The 27509-nt window shown below is 40.4% G+C and overlaps 1 protein-coding gene across 4 annotated transcripts in view; it reads left to right on the top strand.

The window, feature by feature from the left end:
• Positions 1–27509, top strand: part of usp19 (ubiquitin specific peptidase 19) — a 33487-nt gene that overhangs the window by 4282 nt on the left and 1696 nt on the right. The window contains exons 3-26 of one of the 4 annotated variants that reach the window (XM_030056387.1): positions 4891–5019; positions 5267–5403; positions 5881–6486; positions 7179–7584; positions 7915–8071; positions 9688–9759; positions 10661–10776; positions 11745–11977; positions 12467–12659; positions 13262–13395; positions 13637–13795; positions 14155–14265; positions 14440–14550; positions 14724–14825; positions 16105–16245; positions 16922–17040; positions 17253–17396; positions 17950–18341; positions 18463–18573; positions 19250–19466; positions 20454–20606; positions 21354–21520; positions 21874–22049; positions 24530–27449. In XM_030056387.1, the coding sequence (XP_029912247.1) occupies positions 4891–5019; positions 5267–5403; positions 5881–6486; positions 7179–7584; positions 7915–8071; positions 9688–9759; positions 10661–10776; positions 11745–11977; positions 12467–12659; positions 13262–13395; positions 13637–13795; positions 14155–14265; positions 14440–14550; positions 14724–14825; positions 16105–16245; positions 16922–17040; positions 17253–17396; positions 17950–18341; positions 18463–18573; positions 19250–19466; positions 20454–20606; positions 21354–21520; positions 21874–22049; positions 24530–24820 (4577 nt within the window). In that variant the 3' untranslated portion in view covers positions 24821–27449. Of the gene's footprint in view, positions 1–4890; positions 5020–5266; positions 5404–5880; positions 6487–7178; positions 7585–7914; positions 8072–9687; positions 9760–10660; positions 10777–11738; positions 11978–12466; positions 12660–13261; positions 13396–13636; positions 13796–14154; positions 14266–14439; positions 14551–14723; positions 14826–16104; positions 16246–16921; positions 17041–17252; positions 17397–17949; positions 18342–18462; positions 18574–19249; positions 19467–20453; positions 20607–21353; positions 21521–21873; positions 22050–24529; positions 27450–27509 lie in introns of those variants that run through there. The other 3 variants (XM_030056386.1, XM_030056390.1, XM_030056388.1) reach the window with 3 other exon arrangements.

Genomic DNA, 27509 nt, shown 5'->3' with positions numbered 1-27509 from the left:
ACACTACTCTCACTGTAGAGCAGATAAAGATATACATAATGGAATAGATAAAATATACCCTTGAAATTGAAATTAAAACACAGTGAAATTTCATTGTGTGCAGATTTTCCATTATAGATCTAATGCAAACCACACAGTTTTCATATGGTAAACATAGTGAGATGGTAGCCTGCCACACCACTGTCCCCATTATCATCAAATTATTTCTATGATGATATTTGGTTTCCATTATTGTGATACCTGTCCCCTCCATATCATTTTGTCCTAGTCCACAGTGTTCATGGTTAATGAGGTGCCTTATAGCCTGCCAGACCTTCACCAGCTAGCTATTTGCCAAACCAGCCAAAACCTCCCTTCCCTCCATTGGTGCCTGCTGCTAAAGTTCCAGCACTGGACATTTGCTCTCCAGCGATATAAATATTGGAATTTAGCAAATAGTATCATTATAATGAAGATAAGGCTCTCACTCCTACAGGCTCAACAAAACAGTGCTCCATGTGCTAGGAAAACAATCAACATTGTTTTTGGATTACATTGCAGTGTATATAAATCTGTCTATCTCATTATTGTAGCACACCTGTTTTGTCCAAAAGGCTGATTGATTTTGTAGTGAAATGGGAATCTCAAAATATCTGATATTTGTCTAAGAATTTGCTGGCCACAAAAAAACAGCACTATACCACAAAATATTTTCTAAACATAGCAATTTGTTTGTTAATAACACAGTAATTGATAGTGTTATGTGTTTTCAAAGAAGTAAAGTAGCCTTCTAACCTAGCATGAATAACATTTGACACGCTGCTGTGGCATTATGTGCTTTTAAGGTCCATTAGGCACATTGTTTTTAGGGGCATAACAGGTACTGCTATAGGACAAATAATGTTATGACTGGGGTTTCTGTTTATGATATTCACTTACCATTTTTTTTTTGCAAATATATAATAGGACCCATCACAGTCATGCTCATCTTAATGGCATGTCAGTCATGAATTATGCAAATTGACAGTTATGCAAAGTTGATGTCATTGATTTTGACTCACCATAGAAATCCAAATGCTGTAGACTCAAAAATACAGTCACTTAAGTTATTGGGCTGCACTATATTGGCCACATATTCTGTTGTCATATTCTGTTTTTTTCTATTTTTTCTATGATATGGATTTTTTTCTATGATATGAATTTTTATACGTGTATACAACTAATGATACATATTTTTGGCTAAAATTTTAAAATATCACATGTTTTTTTTATGCCTAAACGTAACACTTTGTATGTACAGAGGATCAGTTTCTTTTCTATGTTTCAATTTTCCATATTTGCTCACCCATACGACTGATCATGGCTTCAATGCAACAGGCCGGATTAGATTATGCATTCTTTCTTGGACTATTCTAAGCCTTCAAGTGGATAACACCTGAGTTTTTGTTTTGTGTTCTTAAAAAAAATCTGCCAGCTAAACTTCTGTAGATGGCAAAAGAAAACTTTGAAAAGCCTGTACTTCCCCGTCTGTCATCTTTGCATAGAAATCATCACAATATCTGGAGAGCAATGTATATCACTTAATCTTCAAAAATGTGTAGTTTGATAGCCTACACCTCTTTTATTTTGCTTTGAATTAAGGTGACCATTGGCCTTTTGACTTTTGCTTTAGTCTCCATACACTCAACAGATCACATGGATGTAACTGACTACTCCACCCACCATATTGTGATACATTTCCACTTTGTATAGTAAGGTAATGTCTCCAGTCTGTAGGCTGGGCTGTGCTAAAGGTACTTTTTGTGATAGCTGCTGTGTCTTATACTAGTTCATCCCAAGAGAAAAAATGTTGATGCAGGAAACATCACATTCGAAATTCGTGTACTGCTTGAGCAGTACCATTCACCAGTTGTGAATTGTATTTTTTGCTACTTTTTTCATGTGGATTCTGGAAGTATCATATTCCTTATAGGCCCTTGACCAAAGATCCTGAGGATTCAAGCATAAATATCTATAAGTCTGAAGTCAGTCAAAATGCCAAATGAAACTTTTTTTCTTAATCTTGATTCCTTTTAGTGAGGCATACTTTATTATGACTTTATTATGACAGTCTGAGTAGTGTTAACAACCAGTATACTGTCTGTTCATGTATTACACTTTGATAAGGACCAGGCTTTATTTTGATTCGATACTGCTGCTGTTGATTTTGAAGCATAGCATTGTGCTTGACTTTGCTTGGGTGTGTTTCTGTTTGAACTTAATGGTTCTGTTTCTGGTGTGGGTATTTTTTTTCCACTAGGTGGTGGAGTGTGGGTTACACATCTTGTCAGTGTTCTGCGTCATCCTGAAGTGCAGTAATCCGAGAGAGAGCTGAGCTGAGGGAGGGAGGGAGAGAGACAGAGAGAGAGACACCAGACACATACAGAGACAGACACACACAGAGGCAGAGGGACAGACAGAGAGAGACACACACACAGACAGAGAGACACAGACACACATACAGAGACAAAGAGAGACAGAAGGGGACAGAGTCAGGCTCTCATCTGGGAAACTGGGTTTTGTCAAGGTCATGAGAACGCCCTAGCTCCTCTTTCTCTGTCTCTGTTGTACCTTCCTGCCAGTGCACACGGCTGTCAGTCTCCTGTTCAGCAAGGAGAACAGCATCTTTCACTAGTTGCATTTCTGCATTTGCATGTATTCGGATGCCACTGTTGAAACAAGGCAGTTTGTGAAATTTCTTCCCTCCTAGATATTTCACAATCACCTGTAAGTGGTATTATTGCAAATTGGAAGCATTTAGGAACAAGAGCAACTCAGCCACCAAGTGGCAGACCATGTAAAGTTACAGAGCGGGGTTGCCGAGTGCTGAGGCACATAGTGCGTAAAAGTCACCAACGCTCTGCTGACTCAATAACTGCAGAGCTCCAAACCTCCTTTGGCATCGGTCTTGTTTTTCTGGGGTTGGCCTCGGCCCCTTAGTGCCAGTGAAGGGAAATCTTAATGCTTCAGCTTACAAAGATATATTGGACAATTCTTTGTCTCCAGCTTTGTGGGTTTGGGGAAGGCCCTTTTCTGCTCCAGCATGACCGGGCCCAGTGCACAAAGCAAGGTCCATAAAGGCGTGGTTGGTTGAGTGTGGAAGAACTTGACTGGCCCGCACAGAGTCTGACCTCAACCCCATCCAACACCTTTGGGATGAACTAGAACAGAGATTGCAAGCCAGGCCCTCTGGTCCAACATCAGTGTCTGACCTCACAAATGCTCTTCTGCATGAATGGGCAAAAATTCCCACAGACATGCTGCAAGATTTTGTAGAAAGCCTTTCCAGAAGAGTGGAAGCTGTTATAGCTGCAAAGGGGGAACAACTCCATATTAGTGCAGATGTATTTAGAATGGGATGTCATAAAAGCTCCTCTAGGTGTAATGTATATATGTGTGATCCATCTGATTTTGTTAAAGTGTAATTGATGAAGCTAGATTTAGATTAGAGGCAACACAATTTCTTTGTTCAGGGAGTATGTTTGCAAGCAGTTATCTGAATGTTGGCCTAACTCTAATCCTGGCAAACATTTTGTTAAGCTGTGCAGTGGAGAAAAAAAATGTTGTTCCAGTAAATACAAATACGTGTTGTGACTACTCTTCTATTGTTTTTAAGTGATGTTAATAGTACAGCATGGAATCCCATGATACTACATTACTGATGAATAGGTACTGCATCTTGAAATCAGTATTTGATGGAAGTTAGACAGCTTTCATTGACTGTTGCATACAATGTAAGTGTATACATTGAAGCCAGTATACTGTAAATGTAAAGTGACCTTTTCCATTGTGCCAATATGATACAAACACTGTTAAGTTGGGATAACATGGCATTATAATATATAATAACAAATATAATTATATTGCATTTTTCCTGAAAAATTATGATCTCAAGAATGCCCACATGATACTTGTCACATGAGATCATGACAGTCCATTATGATGAGGCTGCACTGGGAATACATCTCCCTCCAGCTGTAAGGGATTGGGTGTTGCTTGTGACCTTTCACAGCTGAGAGAGTGCAAACGAGAGAGGTGGAGAGATATAACGGCACGAGGAAGAGAGGGTGGGGAAAGTTGAGGCTCTCTAGCTGTTGTTGTAGACTAAATCAGACCATGACTGTGTGCAAGATCCACGCATGACAACTCCAGGCCAGCGGAGAATCTGGTATTCGCAGTACTAAGATGAGATTTTCTCAATTTTCATGGCTGCCACACCTTTGACATCACTATGACTAATGGTATATTTTTATGTTTTTGTTTGAATTTTCACATATTATAGTTAAAGCTTTTTTATTTTTTTTTCTTAAACACTAATCTGTGCAGCTTGGCTTCATGTATTGTGAAATACTATGTAAATGACGAAAAAGTGGACTCACTTGTATAGTGTTTTTTTTTTCCTCATAATGTATGTGTGTTTGTATTGCGTACAGACTATTTTAGAGGTCCTTCTGTGATCTGCTGAGTTCACTGTATTCTGTCTATCTACTTCAGCCTGAGTGCTTTGGACTGACCCACTTACACATATGAGTGCATTGGTATTGCCTATGTGAGTTTGTGAGCAGGTGCATTTCAGTGTGCGTGTGTGTTTGTGTATGTGTGTGTACGCATGCGTGCTGCGCATTCAGTCTTGTGCACTGTTTGTTTTCTCACTGTTTAAGAGAAAGTCTCTTTATATTTTTTCTGATGGAAATTTTGCTTGTCCAGTAGCCTGTGGATAATATGTTTAATTTCCTTCCTTGTACAAAATAGGCCACACAAGCAGATTTGAATGTTTCCAAAATTGTATCAGTGAGCTTTTATCCCAAGACACGAAGTTCACTCCCCAGTTTCATTTGTGTCTTAGTCTCTGTTTTTCATGGCATTTTTCAGATGTGTTTGTGGACTGGAAGCAGAATGCCAATGAGGTGATTGTCAGACTGCGCTGTGGGGAGGGGGTGCAGAGGACAGAGGACGTCAGCACAACCTTCACTGATACACACTGCCATGCACGCTTTCCAGGTAAATCATCGTAAACTCTGTGACACTAGATGGAAAGTATTGAACTAAAACTACAAAAAAAATTGCACGCTTTGGTTTTGCACACAGGGTCCAGTGATCCTCAATACTTGTGTGTACAAAATGTGTATGTTTTCCTGATGTGCATATTTGTCTCCTTATTCACATGTTTACCTTGAATCTTAATCATATCTGTCCACTTCAGGTCTTGTCATTAACCTCTGTCTATATGTGTATGTCTCTTTTTCAGATGGAAGGCAGTGGGGATGTCGCTTGCAGGAGGAAATCGAGGCATCGTGCAGCAGAGTTCAGTTCAAGGAGAAGGGAGGTTTCCTACTGCTCACCATGCACAAGAAGATTCCCTTTCACATCTGGCCTTCACTCATGGTGAGTCCCATACTACTGTCTGACTCACTAACACCACGTCCACAGATCTAGACTGGGGTGGCAATTAAGATCAGAACATTTTTAGAGTTTTGGAGCATCACCACAGGTGAATACGTGTGACGGAACTGCCGATCTACCCATTCCATCAGGATATCTTTAAGATTATTTGCTTTGCTATTGTTGAATAGCATCTCATCAATAAGTTTTATGTGTTTCAGAATTGACCCCTAAAATTTAAGTCCTGTTGACCATATCTATTTTGCACCCTAAACGAATAAGATGTATTTTTATGTCTATCTGTTGCTCTTTTCACTACTGAATACAATGAGTTGTTTTTTGTTTTTTTTTTTGGAGTTTTTAATCTTTATTAAAATAAATTACTTTCTAAGTGTTATTCTCACTGAACACAGGTGCTCCACTTCAGTCTGCCTCTGGTTAAATGAACATTTTGTTTTCTTTCTGTCTGCTCTGCTTTAGTCAAACAAAAAGGATAAGGAGCCAGTTACCACTGAGACCAAGAGCGCCAAGGAGCAGTTCTCTCTGCCTGTGGCAAAGAGTGAGATTGCATCTGTTGCCTTGGAGTCGGCAGACAAACCTAAACTATCCACACAAACCCAATCCCAGCCTCCCTCCTCACCTGCACACAGTGAGTTGAAGCGCAGTGGTGGCAAAGCTGAGCGTGGCATCAAACGCTCCCTGAAAAACAAACCAGCGGGTGATAAGGCCCCTGGAGACTCTGCTGGGGTGAAAAGTGGGGCTATTGATGGGACGCCCATTACTAGTAAGCCTGTTACAGTCACCAGAGGTGACCAGCAGCCTCTGGAACCCAGCGCCAAGCGCACCACTGTGCGACTAGCCAAGACCACCAAGGAGCCTACGCCACTGGCTGACAGGGACTTGCACTCTCCCAAGGCTACAGTAGCCAATGGGAAAGCGCCACACACACACCCCCCCGCTGGTCGGAGTCCCCAGACACAACATAGAGATGACGACAACAGAGCAGAGCGACTAGGCAGTGGCCAGGAACATAAATCTGGAGTTGCCATCGCTGCTACCAGCCATACCCAGATCAACAAAACTCAGGTGAGAGGGCCATTAAAATATACAGCTTTGTGGTACAGGTGACTGCTGTTGAAGACTGTATTTTACCAAAACACAATGACCTTTTGAGACCTCTTCCTCATGGGAACATTTTGATGGGTTGTGTTCCTTTTGAATGTGTGAATAGACATTTTTTGCATTAAAAGTAGGAATAGTGCTTCCTTCTTTTAAGAAGATGTAACATCTGCGTGAATACACGTTCAATCTCTTTGAACTGACTGAATTTTATTATAACTTTCCATCACACAGTATAAAAACAAGCAAAACAACAACCCTCATTGAGATGAAAAATACAATATGATGTGATTAACATTTAACTACAGTTAAATGTAAATGATTACAAGAAGAGACAAGTAAACATGTCCAAATTTTGCTCATAAAAATAATCATCACCATCAAAAATTTAAATGTTATTTTGACATTTAGACAGTTTTCTAGTCTAGTGAATCAAATATAGTGTGAATTTATAGGTTTGAAGCTAATGACATATTTTTGACACAAAACTTATTTGTAACTTGGATACATTTCTAAAGTTTCATTAAATGCCTGAATTTACAGAAATTATAAAAAAATTTTACACAAGCAAAAACCTATTTACTGTGCACAGAAGTGAATTCTCTCTGACGATTGCAGGTAAAATATTTAAAAAACTGTCATGTGTTTTCCTGGTTCAGGTGGAGGAGAAGCGAACCCAGTCCTCAGAGAGAGAGCACAAGTCTATACCAGCAACACCTGGCAGCAGTAGCCAATCAGCAGCTCCTGTTAGTATTAGTGACCACATCAAACCTGTTGGTTCCACCAATGGAAATGACCAGGCATCTCTGGAGAAGCTGGTGGAGTCCTACACAGACAGGACTGACTCTGAGCCAGAGAAAAAGCCCGCTGAGCGGGAATCAGAGCTGGGTACTCCAACCCATCAGCAGTCTGGATTAGGGGAGATAAGTTCAATACCAGCTAGGGGTCTGACCACCAAGCAAAGTCAGTTACCTGGTCTGTCCCAGAGACAGGGCAGCTGTGAGGGGGAAGAGAAGCGGGACCAGTCTAAAGAGGAGCCTTTTCTGGAGATGAAACAGGAGAAAGGTGAGTTGAAAGGGTTTGAGGAGGACAGAAGTCCCCAAGGTTGGTTTACCATAATCATGTTTACATTGATAATCAATTTTCCATTGTAAGCTAGCCATCTGAGATTCATATTGCTTAAATGCCTTTGAAAGTTGTTCTAGCTTCCTAGATGCTTACTAGATGCTTAAGATTTTCCAAGACTTTTCTGGCGACTGGTGGCAATTTTGTATTCGGTTTCTGTGATATTGGTTTTATTAGTAACCCTGGCAGTGTAGTAAGCGGTTTAGACGCACTAAAAACGTGTAAGAATTAAATGAAAATTTTCTTGTTACTCCTGATTATTTCCCTCAGCCCCAGAACCCATGGTAAATCTGCAGTTTGTGAAGAACGATTCATACGAGAAGGGCACAGACCTGATGGTGGTTAATGTTTACATGAAGGGGGTCTGCAGGGACACGGCCAAGGTCATCTTCAGGGAGCAGGACTTCACCCTCATCTTTCAGACCAGGTACTGAACATGGATAAATTAAATTAATTAACCCTCCTGTCGTGTTCGCGGTCAAATCTGACCGGTGTACAAGTTTTCTCTCCAAAAAATGCAGTTAATTTCATCTGTTTGTCATGAGGTTCCATGACTTTGTTCACACATGGCATCTGAACACATAAAATAAATTTGGAGAATTTTTATTAATTTTTGAATGTTTTATTTAACTTGTATACACCCATCGTGTTCCCGGTCACAAATGACCGGTCATTAGAAATGAATGGGTAAGACTACAATTAGTGTATAAAATAGAGTTAAACACATTCTCACACTCCTTTCCCACACCCCAACATGCAGGTGTCTTTGAGCAGACACAGATGTGTGTGAACACACACACACACACACACACACACACACACACACACACACCTTATACCCCTTTCTGGCTTCCATGGCAACCCCCACAGGAAAGTATCTCTCTGACTTCTTTCCCACACCCCAACATGTAGGTGTCTTTGAGCAGGCACACACACACACACACACACACACACACACACACACACGCACACACCTTATAACCTTTTCTGGCTTCCATGGCAACCCCCACGGGAAAGTATCTCTCAGACTTCTTTCCCACACCCCAACATGTAGGTGTCTTTGAGCAGGCACACACACACACACACACACACACACACACACACACACACACCTTATACCCCTTTCTGGCTTCCATGGCAACCCCCACGGGAAAGTATCTCTCAGACTTCTTCCCCACACCCCAACATGTAGGTGTCTTTGAGCAGGCACACACACACACACACACACACATGGACACAGACACACACAGACACACACAACTTTGCCCCTTTTTGGCTTCCATGGCAACCCTCACGGGAACCTACCACGGGAACTGCCAACACCTGTCACCTGTCACCTGACACCTGACACCTGTCAGGTGTCAGGTGTCAGGAAGAAGACCCAGCTGAAGTTGTGGTCACCTTTCGGTACAAAAATGGTCATTTTTCCTGGACCTCATCCCCACCTGAGAGGAACGGTCAGCTTCCATGTGAAAATGTCATGAGGATGACTAGCTAAATCATAGTGGTCAATGCTGACGGGAACACAAAAGATGCTATTTTTTTGCCACTATTTAGAAAATTGAAATGTTTTCAAAACAGTGTCCTTGGAAAACATTGAAATGAAGTACTCTGTGATAAATACTACAATATGTTTCATCTGAGTATTTGTTATAGTCAAAATAATATCTATATAATGTTTTTTTCCCTAAAAAACGAATGGTATGATCTCAGGTAAATTAGGCCTACAGCACATACATAACAAATAGAAGTTCAAAACTTGTCATTTTCACAAGAGCAGAAGTTGATAAAAAGATCTAACACAACATTAGGTGATAATATGTATCATAGTGGATTTATAATCAAATATAATGTTACCGGTCACATGTGACCGGGAACCTCATGAGTGTTAGCCCAAAATGAACAGAATAGGAGGGTTAATAAAGGAATAAGCAAGCTGACTTTATATCTGGACTCCATTTTGGCACTGTTAAAAGTTCCAGTGGAACAGTGTCATGTCCGTGAATTATGGAGATATTTTTTCCATCTTTTTTCCTTTTACAGTGACGCTAATTTCCTGCGGCTTCATCCAGACTGTGGGCCGAACACACTCTTTAAGTGGCAAGTTAAACTCAGGTATCTGTTGCAGTCATATTTTGCCTACTTCTTTTTACAATATTATTGGAAACCTGCATGTTTTGAATAATCAGCTAAATACAGTAGAGATTGTGTGCTTTCTGGTGATAATATTGACATTGTACATAATGTGAATTTAATGTACAATGGGAAGTACTAGGGCCAAGGACTAAAACAATAACAGTAAATAATTGTAGTATGTTTTTCTTCAATTTAAATATAAAAATGTTCAATAAAATAACATTCAACACAATTCTGTGATGGATGCCATAATTCATGTGTGAAGAATAGATGGCAGGCACACAAATGGCACAGGCTGGAATAGACAAAGGCCCGGTTGCATGCCTGGTTACAAGTGAGGAGACACACAACACACACTGAACCTGCACCTGTATTGTTTTGATAGGCTAAAGATTAGCTCAATGAGCCTTTCTTGAGTTTTCACTTTGAAGCCAAAAGTATAGTCTTTAATTTGTCACATCAAAATTATTTGACATATTGAGATAATTATCGATATTGACAGATAATTGAATTGTGACAAAATTGCGACAAGGCCCATTTTTGGCCTTGTTGCCCAGGTAGTACTGTCTTTTTAGATCTGTTTTGATTGTTTTGATCTGAGAAAACTTGCCACCATTCTCAGTAGTTATCATGACTAGAGAGTTTGAAGCACTTGTTTTTTTCTAATTAGTCTTGGTTTAAGCACCTCTATCATCCCTTATATGAGAGTAAAGTTGCCCTTGAGATCTGATTAGCGACAGGTTTCCCTTCTCTGCAATCTCGTCTTAGCCTTTAATGGGAAAAAAGCAACACCAATCACAGATCGGTGTTGAGAGGTGACTTCACCTTACTCCCCTTGTCTTTTGGTCTCACCTGACTGCATTTCTCTCCTGGCCTTCAGGAACCTGATCCAACCTGAGCAGTGCAGCTACTCCTTCACCCCATCCCGACTAGACATTACACTGAAGAAGAGACACAGTCAGCGCTGGGGGGGCCTGGAGGCCCCTGCCACACAAGGTCTGCTGCCTAGCTTCTACTTGGCAACACTTGGTGGATATTGCATTTGTGGTGGAAAAACCCTGCAACATACTCCCATCTATAAATGACTATACACAGTTTCTCATACACACAACCATTGGAAAGCAACAAACCTTCAATTTGCTACCACGCACTTAACACATACCACACTATGGTTTGACCACAGTTGCCACCTTGTTGATCAGTAGTACTTATCATAACTAACTACAATGAGGTTGTTAGGAAATCACTGAGTCATTCCCTCAATGTTTTGAAGAACAAAATTGATATGAAGTAACATTATGGTTTATGCAGACAGATGGGCCCTGTCTGTATGTGTGTGACAAGTCATACACCTGGTGTGGGTTACTGTTTATTTGTGTGTGTGTGTGTGTGTGTGTGTGTGTGTGTGTGTGTGTGTGTGTGTGTGTGTGTGTGTGTGTGTGTGTGTGTGTGTGTGTGTGTGTGTGTGTGTGTGTGTGTGTGTGTGTGTGTGTGTGTGTGTGTGTGTGTGTGTGTGTGTGTCCAAGGCAAATGGATGTGTACTTTTAGGGTAGTACTCAAAGACAGGAATTGGAACTCTGTAACTAATCCAGTAACTAGATATGAGTGCCACAGTGTGCCCTGCCAGCCTCATGTGGACTGCTCAGTCTGGGCCTGGTGCCCTTTAGAGCCCCTGTGCTGGTTCAAAATAGAAATGATTTTCTGTTTATATGGCAGTATGTGGGAAGTCAATTTTGTGGTTGTTTAGTTTATATTTATAAATATTTACTTTGTTTTAATTATACTTATCACATAATTTACTTGCACATCATTCACTTATTTTGTAAACTTTCTGCATTTTAAAAGCCAACAAAATCAATTAAAAAAAAAAATGTTTGGACCTGAAACAAATGCTTTCTACAGTCTGTGGTTGCTGACCCTTAGCTTCTAACCACAAGCTCCATCGTCCTCTGTTTAAGGTGCAGTGGGGGGCGCCAAGGTTGCTGTGCCCTCTAGTCCTGCCTCTATGGAGAAGAGTCAGCCAGGCAGCAGTCAGCACAGTCTCCCAGCCAAGGAGGAGCCTCCCCGTGTGGGGGAGGAGAAACCCAAGGCTCCCAAGGCCCCATCCAGAGTGGACGATGCGGGTATGGATTCTGTGGTTCCTCGTTCAGTCTCTGAGCACGTCCCCATCACCAAGTCAGAGCCTGGTGTCACTACGGTGAGTTGCATAATAAAAGACCATCACATAGACTGAAGAGATGGTGTACAGGGGAAGCAACATATGCCTGCAAAAAGTAAACAAACCAATTTTTAGTTAAAGGACCACAACAAAGTGTTTGAAATTATTTCAATTCTCGATGGTGGATGTTGGCACTAAATGTCCACTTTAGCGAGGTATATGTAAAGCTTTTGCACTGGTGTGTGTGGTCTAAGTTTCTAAGCATTATCCCATCACCAAGCCTAAACTGTCTAAAACCATGGTGAGAACAGCTGTTTAAGGAGAGAAACAAGAAGTCAGATATTGCCAACAAAAACTTGTTTTTTGGCCTGCTATAAACCAAAGTTATTTATTTTGTGAATGACCTAGGAAGGGAATTGATTGTTTTTCTGCAGCCAAGTCCAAAAGTTGACAGAAAGGAGAGGAAAATCAAATTGTCTTAACTTGCTGTGTGGTGCTTCATTGTTGTCTACATCTGTTCGGTCTCAGCCTAAGCCCACCTGCATGGTGCAGCCCATGACCCATATGGCTCCTGCCAGCAGTGAACGTCTTGAGGAAGAAGAGGAGAAGAAAGTGTGCTTGCCTGGATTCACAGGATTGGTCAACCTCGGCAACACCTGTTTCATGAACAGCGTCATCCAATCCTTGTCCAACACCAGAGAACTCAGGGACTACTTTCATGGTAAGTGAGGTTTTCAAATTGTTTATCACTAATAAATAAGCTTTGGGGTAGCACCGGTAATTTTTTTCATGTGCCAATAGTCTAATCAGCTGTTAAGCTTGGCCAGTGTATAATTTCTTGATTCTCTTAACTTGGGTTGTTTGCCTTTTTAAAAAGTTTTTGTTTCTCTGTCATGGGGTTAATATAGGTCTGCATCATTAATTTCTTAAACTCTTTTATTCTTGTTGTTCTCCCTCTTGAGGAAGCCTGGTTCTTATTATCTTGTTGAAATGTTGGAAATGCTTGGTGTCCCTGAATTACTCTGGAGTATGCACTTTTCCATTTGCCTCTTATGCATGACTCATATGCAGTCCCTTCAATTCAAGTATTTCACACATTAGAAATAAATGCTCATGAATGTAGGTCACCTCATACTTCTCCAGACATTTTTGTGGCCCTGTGGTACATTAAATCCTTTCTGTTCAGTTTGAGGTTGATACAGTGGCTGTTGTTTGTACATTTCCATGTATCTCTTCTCTCCACTCAGACCTATGCTCCCAGTGACTTTTCAGTTTATGTCTGGTTTCATTAGTCTCATGGGTGCCTTTTCTCTGCCCCTGCAGATCGAGCATTTGAGGCAGAGATCAACTGTAATAACCCCCTGGGAACAGGAGGCAGGCTAGCTATTGGCTTTGCTGTGCTGCTCAGGGCCCTTTGGAAAGGAACACACCATGCCTTCCAACCCTCAAAACTCAAGGTATGCAAGCAGCAAACCTGCCATATATGAAACATGTGTTCAATCCCGTTCTATGTCTGTAGCTGCTAAAATAGTTTTTCAATGGTTTTGGAACAGTTGATCCTATATCATTTTGGTTACTTTCTGCCTTCCTGTCGTCCTCTGTTGATACCTGTGCAAAAAAACCCCATTATTTTCCTCCTTCCATTTTCCCTCATCATTTCTCATGCTTCCCACTCTTCATTTTTTTCTCACTCAACAGGCAATTGTGGCCAGCAAAGCCAGTCAGTTTACAGGTTATGCCCAGCACGATGCCCAGGAGTTTATGGCTTTCTTGCTGGACGGACTCCATGAGGACCTGAATCGCGTCCAGAACAAACCCTACACAGAGACAGTTGACTCAGATGGACGACTGGATGAAGTATGTGTTTTTCTCACCTTTGAGGTAACAAGTGCACAGGTGTTACTGCATACTGCAGTGAAGATCTGTTGCAGGGATGATTATGCTGACTTGTGATTGTGTTCAGTACAGTATTCAGTATACCAATGTGAAGATGAATGTTTATTAAAATAAAGTGAGTTTACTTACATGTATGGAATTATTTCCTTCAGTTTTTATATAATACTACATTATTTTTTCTGTGTGATAATCATCATACTTGATGACAACACTCAAAATGTCAAATGATAGAATAGGGGGTTCATTTTTTTGCTTTTGGGCCCTCTGCTGCCCTCCCTCTTACAGTCTAGCTAAGTTTTGTGTTTTGCCTTTTGGTCCAGGTGGTGGCGGAGGAGGCCTGGCAGAGGCACAAGATGAGAAATGACTCCTTCATAGTGGACCTCTTCCAGGGCCAGTTCAAGTCCAAGCTTGTCTGCCCCACATGCTCCAAGGTAATGCACATACACTTTTTTTTTTATGTAAGTGTAATTTCTTCAGAGATACAATTAAAATAAAGCCTGTTCAAATGTGGATATGTTTCAGTCATGGCTGTCCATATTAATTTAGTCTCTTTTTTTCCTCTTCGCTCCTCATCATTTTCCCTCCTTCCTCACCTCTTCCTTTAGGTGTCCATCACCTTTGATCCCTTCCTCTACCTGCCTGTCCCCTTGCCTCAGAAACAGAAGGTGCTCACAGTTTTCTACTTTGCTAAAGAACCTCACAAAAAACCCATCAAGGTAAGATGAAATAGCATGCTCCGCTTCACTATTAGCTCACTGTGATCACACAGAGTAAAATGCAGTGACATCATGGCTTTGGCTTTAGAAGATCAAGTAAAGATAATTGTTTCAGTATGTCCTGCATCTCATTCATGTACTCATTGATGTGTGTTTGTGTGTGTGATATTTAGTTCCTGTGCAGTGTGAGCAAGGAGAACTCCAGCACTGCTGAAGTCTTAGAGTCCATCTCTAGGAATGTGAGGATCAAACCCGAGAACCTCAGACTGGCAGAGGTAGGAAACATTAAATCTGCAGTGTTTCATACTCATGTGACAGAGCACAATTTCTCACACCATTTTTGTATATTTGATGTTATTCACATAGCCATCAGGGCAAATCCTGAATAATTAATAAGAAGAATTATCAGGATAAATAGAATAGGATCAGGTAGGGAGCAGCATTCCTGGAGCTGGAAGGCATTAGTGGTCCGTCAAATTCAGCTTTTGACTGAAATGAGTCAAGTGCTAATAATGACACAAGATTGGAATCAAAGTTGATACATGAAACCAGGGCATAAAAAACAGTGAAATGTATTATAACAATTTCTATCTGGAGTGGAGTTTTTCTTTTTCTCGTTTTCTTGAAATGTGCTACTGCCATGCTCTCGGCTTTCACTGAGGAGAATACAGATATCTTAATGATGCTATGAGCAAAACAAAACAAAACAAAAAAAAACAAGCGGGTTAGTAGAAGAAGTTACATGATATTGTGAGAGTGACAGCGAAGGAATGTCTCTGAATCCAAGGCACAGGGGATGAGTAATGTTTCTAATTCTGTCAGCTGTGAGGTAAAAATGGGAAAAGTACAGTTTGCAACACAATTGATGGGCAGTTTGGGTAATATTTTTCTTTTTCTTTTTTTTTGTTTTTAGACATTTGATTGAAAGTCAAATACTGAAATTTGTTGTGACAGCCCAAGTACAGATTTAGTCCATTGCTGAGGGACACTTCAGCAGGGTGATTGCTTGACACATTCTGTTCCAGTTGAGTTACAATCTTTCCAACCAGCAGGTGACCTTGCTGTACACTTGTGTGAGAAAAACTCTCCCTTTGTGAGATTCGGTCTTTATTACAGGCAGCGTGGGAGAAACACGACAGCAAGTTAATCCTTCTCTAAGTGTGTTTCACAAAATCAGCCCTCTTTATCCTTGAAACGCTACAAACATGAGTTTCTGATGAGTTAATGCCTAAAACTTGATAAGTGTTCTGTAATTGGCCAAGACTGGTTTCACAATACACTCACATTATAATAGCTCCCACTAAGTTGGTCTTCGGGCTCCTCATCTCCATTCTGCCCAGCAATAAAGTTCTTCTTTCCTACTCTTGTAAGGTGCCCAGTGTTTTTCCACTTGTCTCCAGGTGTCAACTATTAAAGGTGCATAAAGTAATGATTACATAAGTAATCATTACTTACGATTGTTTACTACTAAGAAAACCAGGTGAGATGTGTTTTCCCTACACTTTTCCCTACACTACACTTTTTTTAAAAAAATGTATTTATTTATTTACTTAGGTGGTGAAGAATCGTTTCCACCGTATCTTCCTGCCATCCCATTCCCTGGACACAGTGTCGTCCTCTGACATGCTGTTGTGCTTCGAAGTGCTGTCCAAAGAGCTGGCCAAGGAGAAAGTGGTGCTGCTCCGAGTCCAGCAGGTAGTAACTATCTACAATACAAAACATTTAAATTAGGCAGCGTATTTGACTTAAGCACGATCACCGTGTTAAGATATGTTTTTGTCCCTACATGGTAATGTAGGAAAGCTTCCCATTTTTAAAGGTATTTCATTCCATCTTTTCATGGATTCCGACACAGCTCTCAGTATCAGTATTTCAATATACAGTAAAAACAAAGTGATGGTTAAACAAATGCCATGCCAACATTATTGCTGAATGATGCATGATGTATGTGAATGCTAATTCCTAATTTTAACCAGTCTAACATCAGGAGTTTTTTTGAAACTTTCTTAAGGCGGCTTGACATAAAATTATGTTACGTCAATGTTTATCCATAGTTATTTTTTGTCACCTCAAACTATAAAATTGTTCAGTGATTCACATACTCATCTGAGATAATACATTTCAGGCAGCAGGAAAAAAAACAATTCAATTAGCAAAATTTCTATCTAAGCAAAGCACTGTCTAATTATCAGCCAGGATGTTCAGATTGCAAGCTCTCAGAATGCTTTGTAAATGAATTTGTTAGGATATTGCTTAATAAATGAGGTATAATAATTTTTTATGTTGAGTGGTTTGTTCTAATGCAGTGTCAAAATTTTCTTTCCCCTGTCTCATCTTTATCACATCTCTGCTCTCCCTCTGGTCCCTCCAGAGGCTCCAAGTGCCCAGTATCCCCATCTCAAAGTGTGCTGCCTGCCTGAAGCCTCCTCTGTCTGAGGAAGACAAGCTGAAACGCTGCACTCGTTGCTACCGTGTGGGCTACTGCAACCAGTGAGTTCAACGAGTAAACATTGTCTCAGCCTGGCACACAACAGCAAAACATTAGCGGCGGAAAGTGTGATTGTTATTGCAAATCAGGGCACAGAAAATTATAGGTGGAAACATATGATCTATCATTCCATGACTCAGTTTTGTATTTTTCCGAAATTCAGTCTTTTAACTCTTCTGTGAATCTGTTCAATTTTCCTTTCTCTTCATTTCAGAGCATGTCAAAGGAGCCACTGGCCCAATCACAAAGGTCTGTGTCGACCCAACATGGAGAATGTGGGCCTGCCGTTCCTGATCAGTGTGCCAGAGTCCCGACTCTCCTACACCCGCCTCACACAGCTACTGGAGGGTTATTCCAGGTATAAAACTAGTCTAACATACAGTCCTGGATATAAAAATATCATTGTACTTCAAATATTAGAGTTACGATGGTGAGGCTAACCATTTGCTCTTGAACAATCCATAGTTTAATCTTGATTTTGTATGAAACACTGCATACAAGGCAGAAACACCAACTGTCATATTGCCTGTTTGCCTCCATTGAAACAAAAAATGTAATTCACTATCAGTAGTTGAGTTTTGGTACTATTTACTGTAAATATCAATAATTGTCAGGTAACAGGTAGCTGCTTTGGTTATATCCATTCCTCAGCAAAATGTCTGAAGGCCTCTCTTTATTGTAAAGAGCACTAACTTGATACCAAATGCTTGACACTAGACATATGACGAATAAATGGATGCAATTGCATACCAGATCAGTCATGGTATGTTTCAGAGAGTTAAATGAAAATACAAATTAGATAATTCTACTCTAACTTGGTTGCATTAAAATATCTCAAAAGTAGTAACATGTAATGAATTATAAGCGTTGTCTCATCAGGTTCTCTCTCTTTTTTTTTTCTCTGTGTGCAGATTTTCTGTCAATGTGTTCCAGCCTCCTTCCCAGTCAGGCAGGACATCTCCTGAAACGTCCCAGTGCAGGGCTGACCTCCCCCTAATGTCGACAGGCTCACCTGAAGGTCTGGGATCTGGGGAGGAGGCCGTGGGTGGTAGCAGTACCGTAGGAGCAGGTCATTTGGACCTGGAGAGCCCAACTCTGGTGCTTGAATCCCAGGCAGACTCTGCCCAGGCCTCGGCCATCCACTCTGGGGAGCTGGACTCCCTTTCATCCTCCCACACTTCACTCTCCACCACTCACACTGTGGATTCAGGGTTTTCCGAGCCTCCCTCCTCCACCTCCTGCTGTTCCCTGGACCCGCAGGCAGAGAAAGAGACGTCCTGTGAGAAGGCAGTGCGGCCAGAAGGTGGGGAGACAAGATAAGGGATTATGTTACTTGCATCTGGCAGACACGTTTACATTTCTGTGTTATTGTTATTTTTGTATCTGCATTACCTCACTCCTCTTCCTCTTTTTCCTCTTTCTAGTGGCAGTAACAGGGTATCAGCAGCCAAGTGAGACAGCATCAGGTCATGCCAGTCAATTCTATATCTCTCTGCTGGACTCTAACAACAAAGAGCAGAGGCTGGATGAGAAAGGTAAGATCTGAATCCTCTTCAGTATTGACGTTTTGGCTCAAGTCCTAGAAGTTGTTTCCTCATTCTGTCAATCTTGAAAGATGTGATGTTCATTTTTACAATTTTCTGTTCTAGGGATGGGTTAATGAACAGATTGCACGTACTGTGTCTTATGGAGTTCAGAAGTTGATACTGTAAAAGGAGGTCTTTGAAACCCAAAGTTAATGTAATTTTCATGAATTTACATACCAACAGTGCTAGGTTTTCAACAACTCCCTGAAACTTGGTCTTTCTCTGACATAGTGCAAGGCTAGCATGTTTCTGTTACAGAGCTGCCATGTTCATCTTTTTGTTACAATGAAAGTGCACACCTGCATTGTAATGCTAGGTGACAGTAAGAAATTGTCATGTCGCTGACCTAGAGTGAAACAAAATTAAAAAACAAATGGACATTTTAGTTTGATAGAAAAGGAATGTTTGGCAGATAAAGCCAGAGAAACAGCTGTAAATCATGCTTATTTTCTTAAACTTCCAGTTTTCGATGAGGCACTTACAACATTTCAGTTGTCATAAATATTCATGAAGTGATCTCAAATTCTCATCCCATTTGGATAGGCAATCTGTTTTTGAAGTTTTATGCTGCTGTGGATGGTGGGGACTTTGGAAGGTAGCTAACAGACTGATACCCTCTTCACAGATGAAGCACTGGTAGATATCCCAGAAGATGCAACCCTGGAGCTAGTTTGGAAGAACAACGAGCGTCTGAAGGAATATGTTCTGGTGCGCTCCAAGGAGCTGGAGTTTGAGGAGGACCCGGGCTCTCTGAGTGAGACAGCCAGAGCGGGACACTTCACCCTGGAGCAGTGCCTCAACCTCTTCACCAAGCCAGAGGTGCTGGCACCAGAGGAGGCATGGTAGGGATGAATACACTGTATACATGCACTGTTTTTAACATCCTGTAATGTAGCAGCATCTCTCTGTGTCCCTGTGTGTTGCTCTCACACAGTATACGTTATTACATAGCTTGACAACTTCATTGTTTAAATTATACTGAATTATGAACAGAAGCAATCACCATTATGATAATGTATTTTTTGTAGTTATTCATCCATGAGAAACCTTATCTGCTGTACCTTTTAAAGAGTTTGTGTATGAATCTTTCTATTACCCCTGTGTCAGCTGCACTATCCATAGTGTCATGTCAGACATTTCTTGATAGTCCAAGTTGTTAAGTCTTTGGCCTCTATAAATACATATATGTCCTCAGTGGATTGGGATCACTTTGGACCAATGAATCCTCTCCTCTGCCTCTGCCACTCTGTCTCCCTCACTGCTTTCCTGGTGTCTAAGGGAACATTGACACCAAACATATTTAAAGCAGTTTATTTTAACCACAGCTTAAAGTGATTCATATTCATTTATAAACTCAACTGCTATGAAAGCCAGAGGCTATAAATTATGGGAAACAGTACAGATAAGTTCATTATGCTTAGTTTATGTAACAAGGCCTGGGATCAAATTTGTTTGGATTCCTCTCTGTAGCCAACATTTCTAACCTTGTGGGATGACACAGTACCAAAACTCAGTCAAGCTACTGCAAATTTTTTTTTTTTTTTTTTTTTTTTTTTTTTTACAAGCATTGGTTCATGTGTTACTTGGTCATACATACCTAGACAAACCAATGACAAAAATACAACAATGTTAAGTTTTCCTCTAAGGTTTGGACAAAAGAAAAACAATGTCTAGATGTGATTGAGAAGAATAAAACTACTGAAGGCAGTTCAACCAAAACAAAACAAGGAATGAAGAATAAAACTTTAATGTTGGTGGAACTCATCACACTCAACTGTAGCAGGTATCACAGAATGTAATGGTCCTTGTTTCTGTTGTGTGTGCTCAAGGTACTGTCCAAAGTGCCAGCAGCACCGTGAGGCATCCAAACAGCTGCTGCTGTGGCGTCTCCCCAACGTGTTGATCATCCAGCTTAAACGCTTTTCGTTCAGAAGCTTCATCTGGAGGGACAAGATCAACGACATGGTCGACTTCCCTGTCAGGTAAATGCACACACACTATCAGGTTGCATAATCTCTGGGAACATTGTTGTCTAATTATTTTGAATTGAAGGGATGTTTTGTTGTGTGTCTCCAAGAATGCTGACAGCTGAGTAGGGCTGGATATGATTCGTATCACAATCCAATAAATGCATAATTACTGATAATGTATAAACAGTTGAACTATAATCTAGTGCATAATACCTGGGTAGACTAATAAAATATTCAGCATTTTAAAGATAAATTGAATCACTCAAAACAATTTAATTCAAAATTTTCAGTCCAATTTATGGAAACAGAATTAGGTTAATGCACTTACTCAACACAGTACACTAAAATGTAAATGTCATAACATCATATGAAAATGACGCACAGACACGATGCCTGTCAATACAAGGAGCTAGAAAATCGTTATAGTATTGTGAAAAATAATGTTGTAATACTGAGCGCATTGACACTTGAAAGTTTTGCAAGCTTAAAGTGCTGTGTCTTATAGTATGTTTTAAAAGTCAACAAGACCTGTGGCACAGCTTTATCCCAATCAGTTGTTAAGTACCTTTGTGATGGCTTGTAGAGCTGGGCGTTGACATTATTAAGTGATGCCATACCTTTTTTTTATCACATTGTATACACTAAAAGCGACAGCAAAAAAACCCCTCAATTTTAAAATATAACCTCATGCAGCACTTTGTCCAAGGCTGTGTTCATCCATTTCCACAACATAACCTTAAATGTCATCTTCTCCTGTAGGAACCTTGACCTGAGTAAGTTCTGTATTGGCCAGAAGGATGAGATGCAGCACCCTCCTATCTATGATCTGTATGCAGTCATCAACCATTACGGGGGAATGATAGGAGGCCACTACACGGCTTATACCCGACTGCCCAGTGACAAGAACAGCCAGCGCAGTGATGTTGGTGAGTCTGCAGTCACTTAGCTTGACTCTTCCATTGACCTCAGTACTAGTACCTCTGATGGGTGTTTCCATTCATTCTTATCAACTCTTTGTGACAGTGTATGAACATAGTCATCTATTTTGATTTTCCCCTCTCCCTCCTTATGTCTTTGCCTTGTGTTTTCCCCTTGTCTCTTTCCTCTACCATTGCCTCACTTCTTTCCTTTCTCTCCTTATGTGCTTTATTTTCTCTATTTTCCATCATTCCACTAACATCTTTAACTCTCTCTTAACTCCTCACCCATTTACTATCTCCTCTTTCTGACCCGTGTATTGCCACCCTCTCCTTCTATGCCTGTTTTTCCCATCCTACAGGCTGGCGTCTGTTTGACGACAGCACCGTAACAATGGTGGAGGAGAGCCAGGTGGTGACACGCTATGCCTATGTCCTGTTCTACCGCCGACGAAACTCCCCTGTGGAGAGGCCACCACGCTTCCTGGGGCCTCTGGGTGCTGAGTCACCCACTGCTGCAGGAGCCACGGCCAGCCAGGTGAGAGTCCCACTATTCTGTATGTGACTAAAAGCCCCTATCAGTATGTCTTAACACCAAGATGACACTTAATGTGTTGTTGAAAGTTCAGATCCAGTTCAGTTAAGGCAGTTTGTTTCCATATAGGTCAAAAACAGGTTGTGTACAGCTCAGCACACATTTTACAGCAGTGCAGCTGCATTATAAAGTGTGACCCTGGTGTCCTATGATTTTATCCCTTAAACTACATTGATTATTCAGTCATGTGACTTGACACCTGCTCCCAGGTCAGTAGTCCTGTTCTCTGTATCCTTACAGGCTCAAAGTCAGTGTAGATAAAGCTTGGCTAAGAGTCCATGACCTACATAGCAGAGTTGAGGCTAAATTGATTTTCCTTTTCCTAGAAATGATATGTACACATGCCATGGCAGCACAGGTTCAAATACCAGCATAAACTTCATTATGATTTGAAAAGTAAATTGGATCTGTTGCAGCAGCCTTTTATCTAACAAGATGAGAATATTGGCCCAAGTTACTGGAATTGTTTTATGAGAGTGGCCTGTTGATAAGAGGGTATATTTATTACCTTTAATCAATAGCAGTAGTGTAAATAAAAGTCTGAGAAGGATGGCTGACCTAGAATTAGCTTTGTGTCTTTTAAATAAACTCCTAATAGCTTGCCTGCCTTAATTGCATACGAGTCAGAATATTTCAGTGATCTTTACCAGCTTAAGTAAATGTTTGAATGCAGCCGATCACCTTTCAAATGGTTGGGGGATAATGATGACTGACAAATGTATCAGTTACTAGCCATAATTTATCAGCATTTGACTGACCTCACCTTTAAGAGAAGCCTGCATTAAGCTGCTAAGTGCCAGTGCTTAGTTTTAATTACTCTTGATCATGACTCCTCTTAGGAGACGTGTGATTAAAGCAGATGGCCTATAATGGAGAGGTCCATTGCTGACAGGGTCTATTAGTTCTGCTACAAAAAGCTTTAGTGTCAGGCAGCATCAACATCTTCAGAGTTAATGTAAAGAACAAGTAAGGCCTCAAGTAAGGGCTTCAGTGACTCTCTTTTTTTCCAAAAACAAGGCTGGACAAAACTGTTTTGTTGTCAGTCTGGTGAAATATCAGCCTACAAGGATACCAATGAAGTTGGAGCTTATAGGAATCAATTCTTGGGAAGTGGGCTGTCTTACTCTATTGAACTACTGAACTATTGAACTTTTAACTTTAAAATGGTGGACAAATTAATGACCAGAAGACATTATGTTGTGAGATTGTGAGATTTTGGGGCTAGCCTTGGTGGAGAGGAGTGATAGACCTGCAATTTTCACAACATCCTTAAGGAGTAGAACAGTCCAGGGGGGAAAAAATGATACAATTTGCCAGTCATTAATTTTTTCACTCTTGCTACCTCCGCCTTCCAAATCCTTATGCCTCTCGGGAGGTACAGTTTAATTTTTACATCCAGATGAGACCCTCTCTTATGTACAGAAATGATAGGAATGCAGTGTTGTGTCTATCCTTCCTCAGCTTAGTTCCTTTCACTTGTGTTATCAGTGAGGGGTTTGTGCCTGTGGTAATGAGATGAAACTGTGTAATCTTGGGGCAAGGGTGGCAAATTATTCTTCTACTAAACTGTGGATGAATGAGTTCAAGGCTTCATTCCCTAATGTCTTTTTCATTACTTCTTAATTTATAAATCAGTATTCTGATGCCAATCTTTGTCAGTCTGATTGTTGCCGACTTAAGATTAGTCTAACTAACATTCAGTATTACCATCAAAGATGATGTTAAACTGGTTCTGAAATGAGGCTCTAGGGCTCTACACCTCTGCTTTAACTTTTTGTCTGATCTGTACCATGTTTATCAGAGTTTCAGATATAAGAAATTGAGCATTGAATTCTTACTGTGGGGTTTTGGAGGGTAGTGCAGTTCTATTTGTGCTTTGTGATTCAGTTGACCATCTATTAACTTATAAATCATGTGAATTGCATCCACATTTTTTTCTGTCCATCTGCTTTCTGAAAAGCACGTCTATAACATTGTCTTTCTCACTTTCGAGAGTGAAGGCTTGTCCTTCGCTCTCTCAAAATCACTGTAATCAGGGATGTGGAATAAAGGAAACAACTCAATAAAGCCTGCTTTCATAGCGTTGACATTTAGCCCCCTTGAAACACAAAAACCAGTGCACTCATATCTTTGCAGTCCAATTGAACACCGGGGCTTTTGGTGTCCCTCCACTACATCTCTGAGTGTAATGTACCATGAAATTGTCTGCCTTGATATTATTGTCTCTTACCTTCTGTAAACGCTGTGTTATAAGTTAGTGTGAAATAGGAAAATGCAAATGGAGGGGAAATCATTGCTTCACAGCCAATCTAGTAGTATTTGAAGTGAAACATTGGGGAAGATCGGCTCAAAGTCTGTTATAATCAGTGTTTGTTAGATCACAACTTTTCCCAGAAGCTGACACAGGTTTCCGCCAATCGCAGGCCTCTCTAATATGGCAGGAACTGGAGGAAGAAGAGGAGGGGCTTGACGAAGGCCCCCGTGGCCTGTTCCGCACTGGGCTGCGGAGGCGACAAGCTCCAAGGATGATGCGGAGAGATGGAGAAGATGAAGATGGAGCTGAGAGGCTGTTGCCACGGCATCGCAGGCAGAGGATGTCGGACTATTCTGATGACGACTGTGTGCGATATTTCGTTCTAGGGACGCTGGCGGCCGTCTTTGCCTTGTTCCTCAATTTGGTCTACCCTCTGCTTCACAAAGCCAACTGGGGCTGACAAATGGCTTGTTTGTAACTTAGCTATGCTGGGGCATCATTCCTGTGTATAGAAGACAGATCGGGCATGCAGTGAGAGCTCAGATATGAACTCGAGGCTGGCCAGCTAACGGATTTACAACTTGAGAAAACATCCTGATAGTTTTCTCACTCCTCTCGATCATGGATGGGATCACAGGCATTAGTCTTTAGGAAGCATAATAAAACCCCATTCTAAGCAATCTTACATCACTACAAGTGTGTGTATGACTTCAGCAACTCAACCCTTTAAAATTCTTGTGGCACACTTTCACACATGGAAATAAGGTGCAGGCCCACCAGAAAATGGTGGATGGCACTTGAAATATTATGTGGAAGGAAAAATACCCAAGTCACCATAAGAAAACTGTCTGGTAATCCTGTTTTACACTATTGTGTAAGACCTAGAGTGCTTGTGAGCCACATTTATGTATTGTTGGCTGCTCCATGCATTGCCTCTATGCATTGTATTGACACTTTGGTCTGCTGTGAATAAGTGCTTGTCTCAGCTATACATGCTTTTCAGCAGTTTGCTTTCTAGTGCAGCCTTCTTGATGATGGTACTCAGATGATAAGTTCTAACAGCCTTAATCACCCACACAGTAACTTTTCAATCCAGTTGGTAGAGTACCTATGTAGCGAGACTGTATCAAATGTGTATAATCTAAGACGTTACTAAATTGGATGCCAAAGTACTACCAAAACTGCAGCACAGAAACGAACTGTCCATCCCCTGATGTAGCCATTGTCTAAGGCTCCCTTTTTGCATGCTTGCTGCCTTCCTGCTGCACTGTTGTGCGACACTTTAAAACTAATTAAACTAATTAAGCAGCTGATGTACAAAAATCTAAGACAGAAGAAGGATGCATGTGCGTTCAGCAATGGCCATTACTATACAAATAATATTCTGTTGAACACTAAGTTATAGAACCCTATATTTCGTGCGTGCGCAATTTGTGCTATGTTGCTTTTTTCATGTCCTTAAAAGAACACAAATTGATTTGTGAGATGAGAAATAGGAATTTCTGATTATTTTTTAATGTTGTTTTTCTTTAAATGTGTCCATTACAGTACTGTATAGATGCTTTTAAATGAATATTTTCAAGCCATAGCCACTTAAGGATTTTGAAATTGTCAGGATGAACTTTTAAAGCTGACAAGTCATTTTGTCTTTTTTAAAAACAACCTGCAAGCTGAGATATGAAATGTACTGACAATGCATTGTGATTTACAATGGAAATACCGTCCACCGCAGAATGTAATGAAGTGTGTTTGAAGGTGACATTAAGTACTGTACGGAAAGGTATTGATTATGCGTCTTTGGGCAGTTTTGTGCTTAAAAAGTCACAAATTTGTCTTTCAATTGCACTAAGTCTTTGAGTGTATTGACTCCTGATATTTTTGCCTTCTAACTGGATAAACTGATGAAATTAGTTTCTTTGTGTAAGATATTTGTTTTGATTTGAAATCCTAGAGACCTATTTCCTGTATTACTTATTACATAAAACACCTTACTTAACAAAATTACCCAACAGAATTCCTCCAAGATGCCCTAGGCTATACAACTATATAATTTTTTTTTTCTTTAATAATTGTATTCATTTCACAGAGTTGTATTTATGACAGTTCTAAACAAGTCCTCTGAATGAGATTTCTCAGAGGACAAATTCAAACTCATTAACTCAGAACAACTCAGACAAAATGAATTTCTGCTCAGAACTGTTAGCGGTGTTAGGATATGTTGGAGATAATGTGCATGATGAATCAGCACTGGCTTTTCAGTGTAGTATGAACTAGTGTTGGCAGGAACGTGCATTTCATACATTTGTCCAGTTTTTATAACCATCTTCACTGTTGTGCAGCTCAGTGTGACTTTTTGAGTGAGAACTGCCCATGGACAGTTTGTTTGTGCTGGTGTTGTGGTTGTGAGTGTTGCAACAGGTCTCAGGGAAATCTCAGTGTTATCAGGCATCAAGGCAGTGTAGGGCTACCTATGTTTGCTTCAAATGCTTGGCATAGCTCAGTCCACCATCAAGCTGTGTGTACCTGATTCAAATATATGCAATCTAGTTTTAAAATAATTCATGTTGTGTGTGGAACATACTCTGCTTTTTCTGAAATGCAAAACTCAGAAAATGTGAAATCTTCAGGTGCCCAGTTGAAACAAGATTGTGGTCAACTGCTCTTAATCATGTCTGTTCAGTTGATCTTAAGTTTAGGAAGTTTTCAGGAACTGAATCACTACACTTTTAGAACTGAGTAATGTTGGTATTCTGTTTGTAATTGAATAGATTGAAAAAGGACCTTACAGCAGATGGATTACAGTGAATTTGCATGTATGTAGTCAACTATAAGATTCAAATCATTGAAGTACACAGTTAATTGGGAAGAGTAATCATGACATGTATTTTCTGTATGAAAGTAATTGATTATCTGCTGACGTAATATGTTAATCACTCAGATAATCTAAATATTGATTTGTTGATTTTTTTATTATTATTATTATTATTATTTTTTACTTGCAATATGAATCTAGTTACCTCCATCCAAGTGCTGCTTCCTATTATAAAAAGCATTGTGTTCCTCTTTGGAAATAAAATGTCCAACATTTATGTCGTTATGAATATTATTTCAGTCATTTAGCTTAAGAAACAAGCGTGTGTTTTAACAAT

The sequence above is a fragment of the Myripristis murdjan genome, chromosome 7, assembly GCF_902150065.1.
Source record: "Myripristis murdjan chromosome 7, fMyrMur1.1, whole genome shotgun sequence".
NCBI lineage: Eukaryota > Metazoa > Chordata > Actinopteri > Holocentriformes > Holocentridae > Myripristis > Myripristis murdjan.
This window is presented reverse-complemented; position numbering and strand designations above follow the sequence as displayed.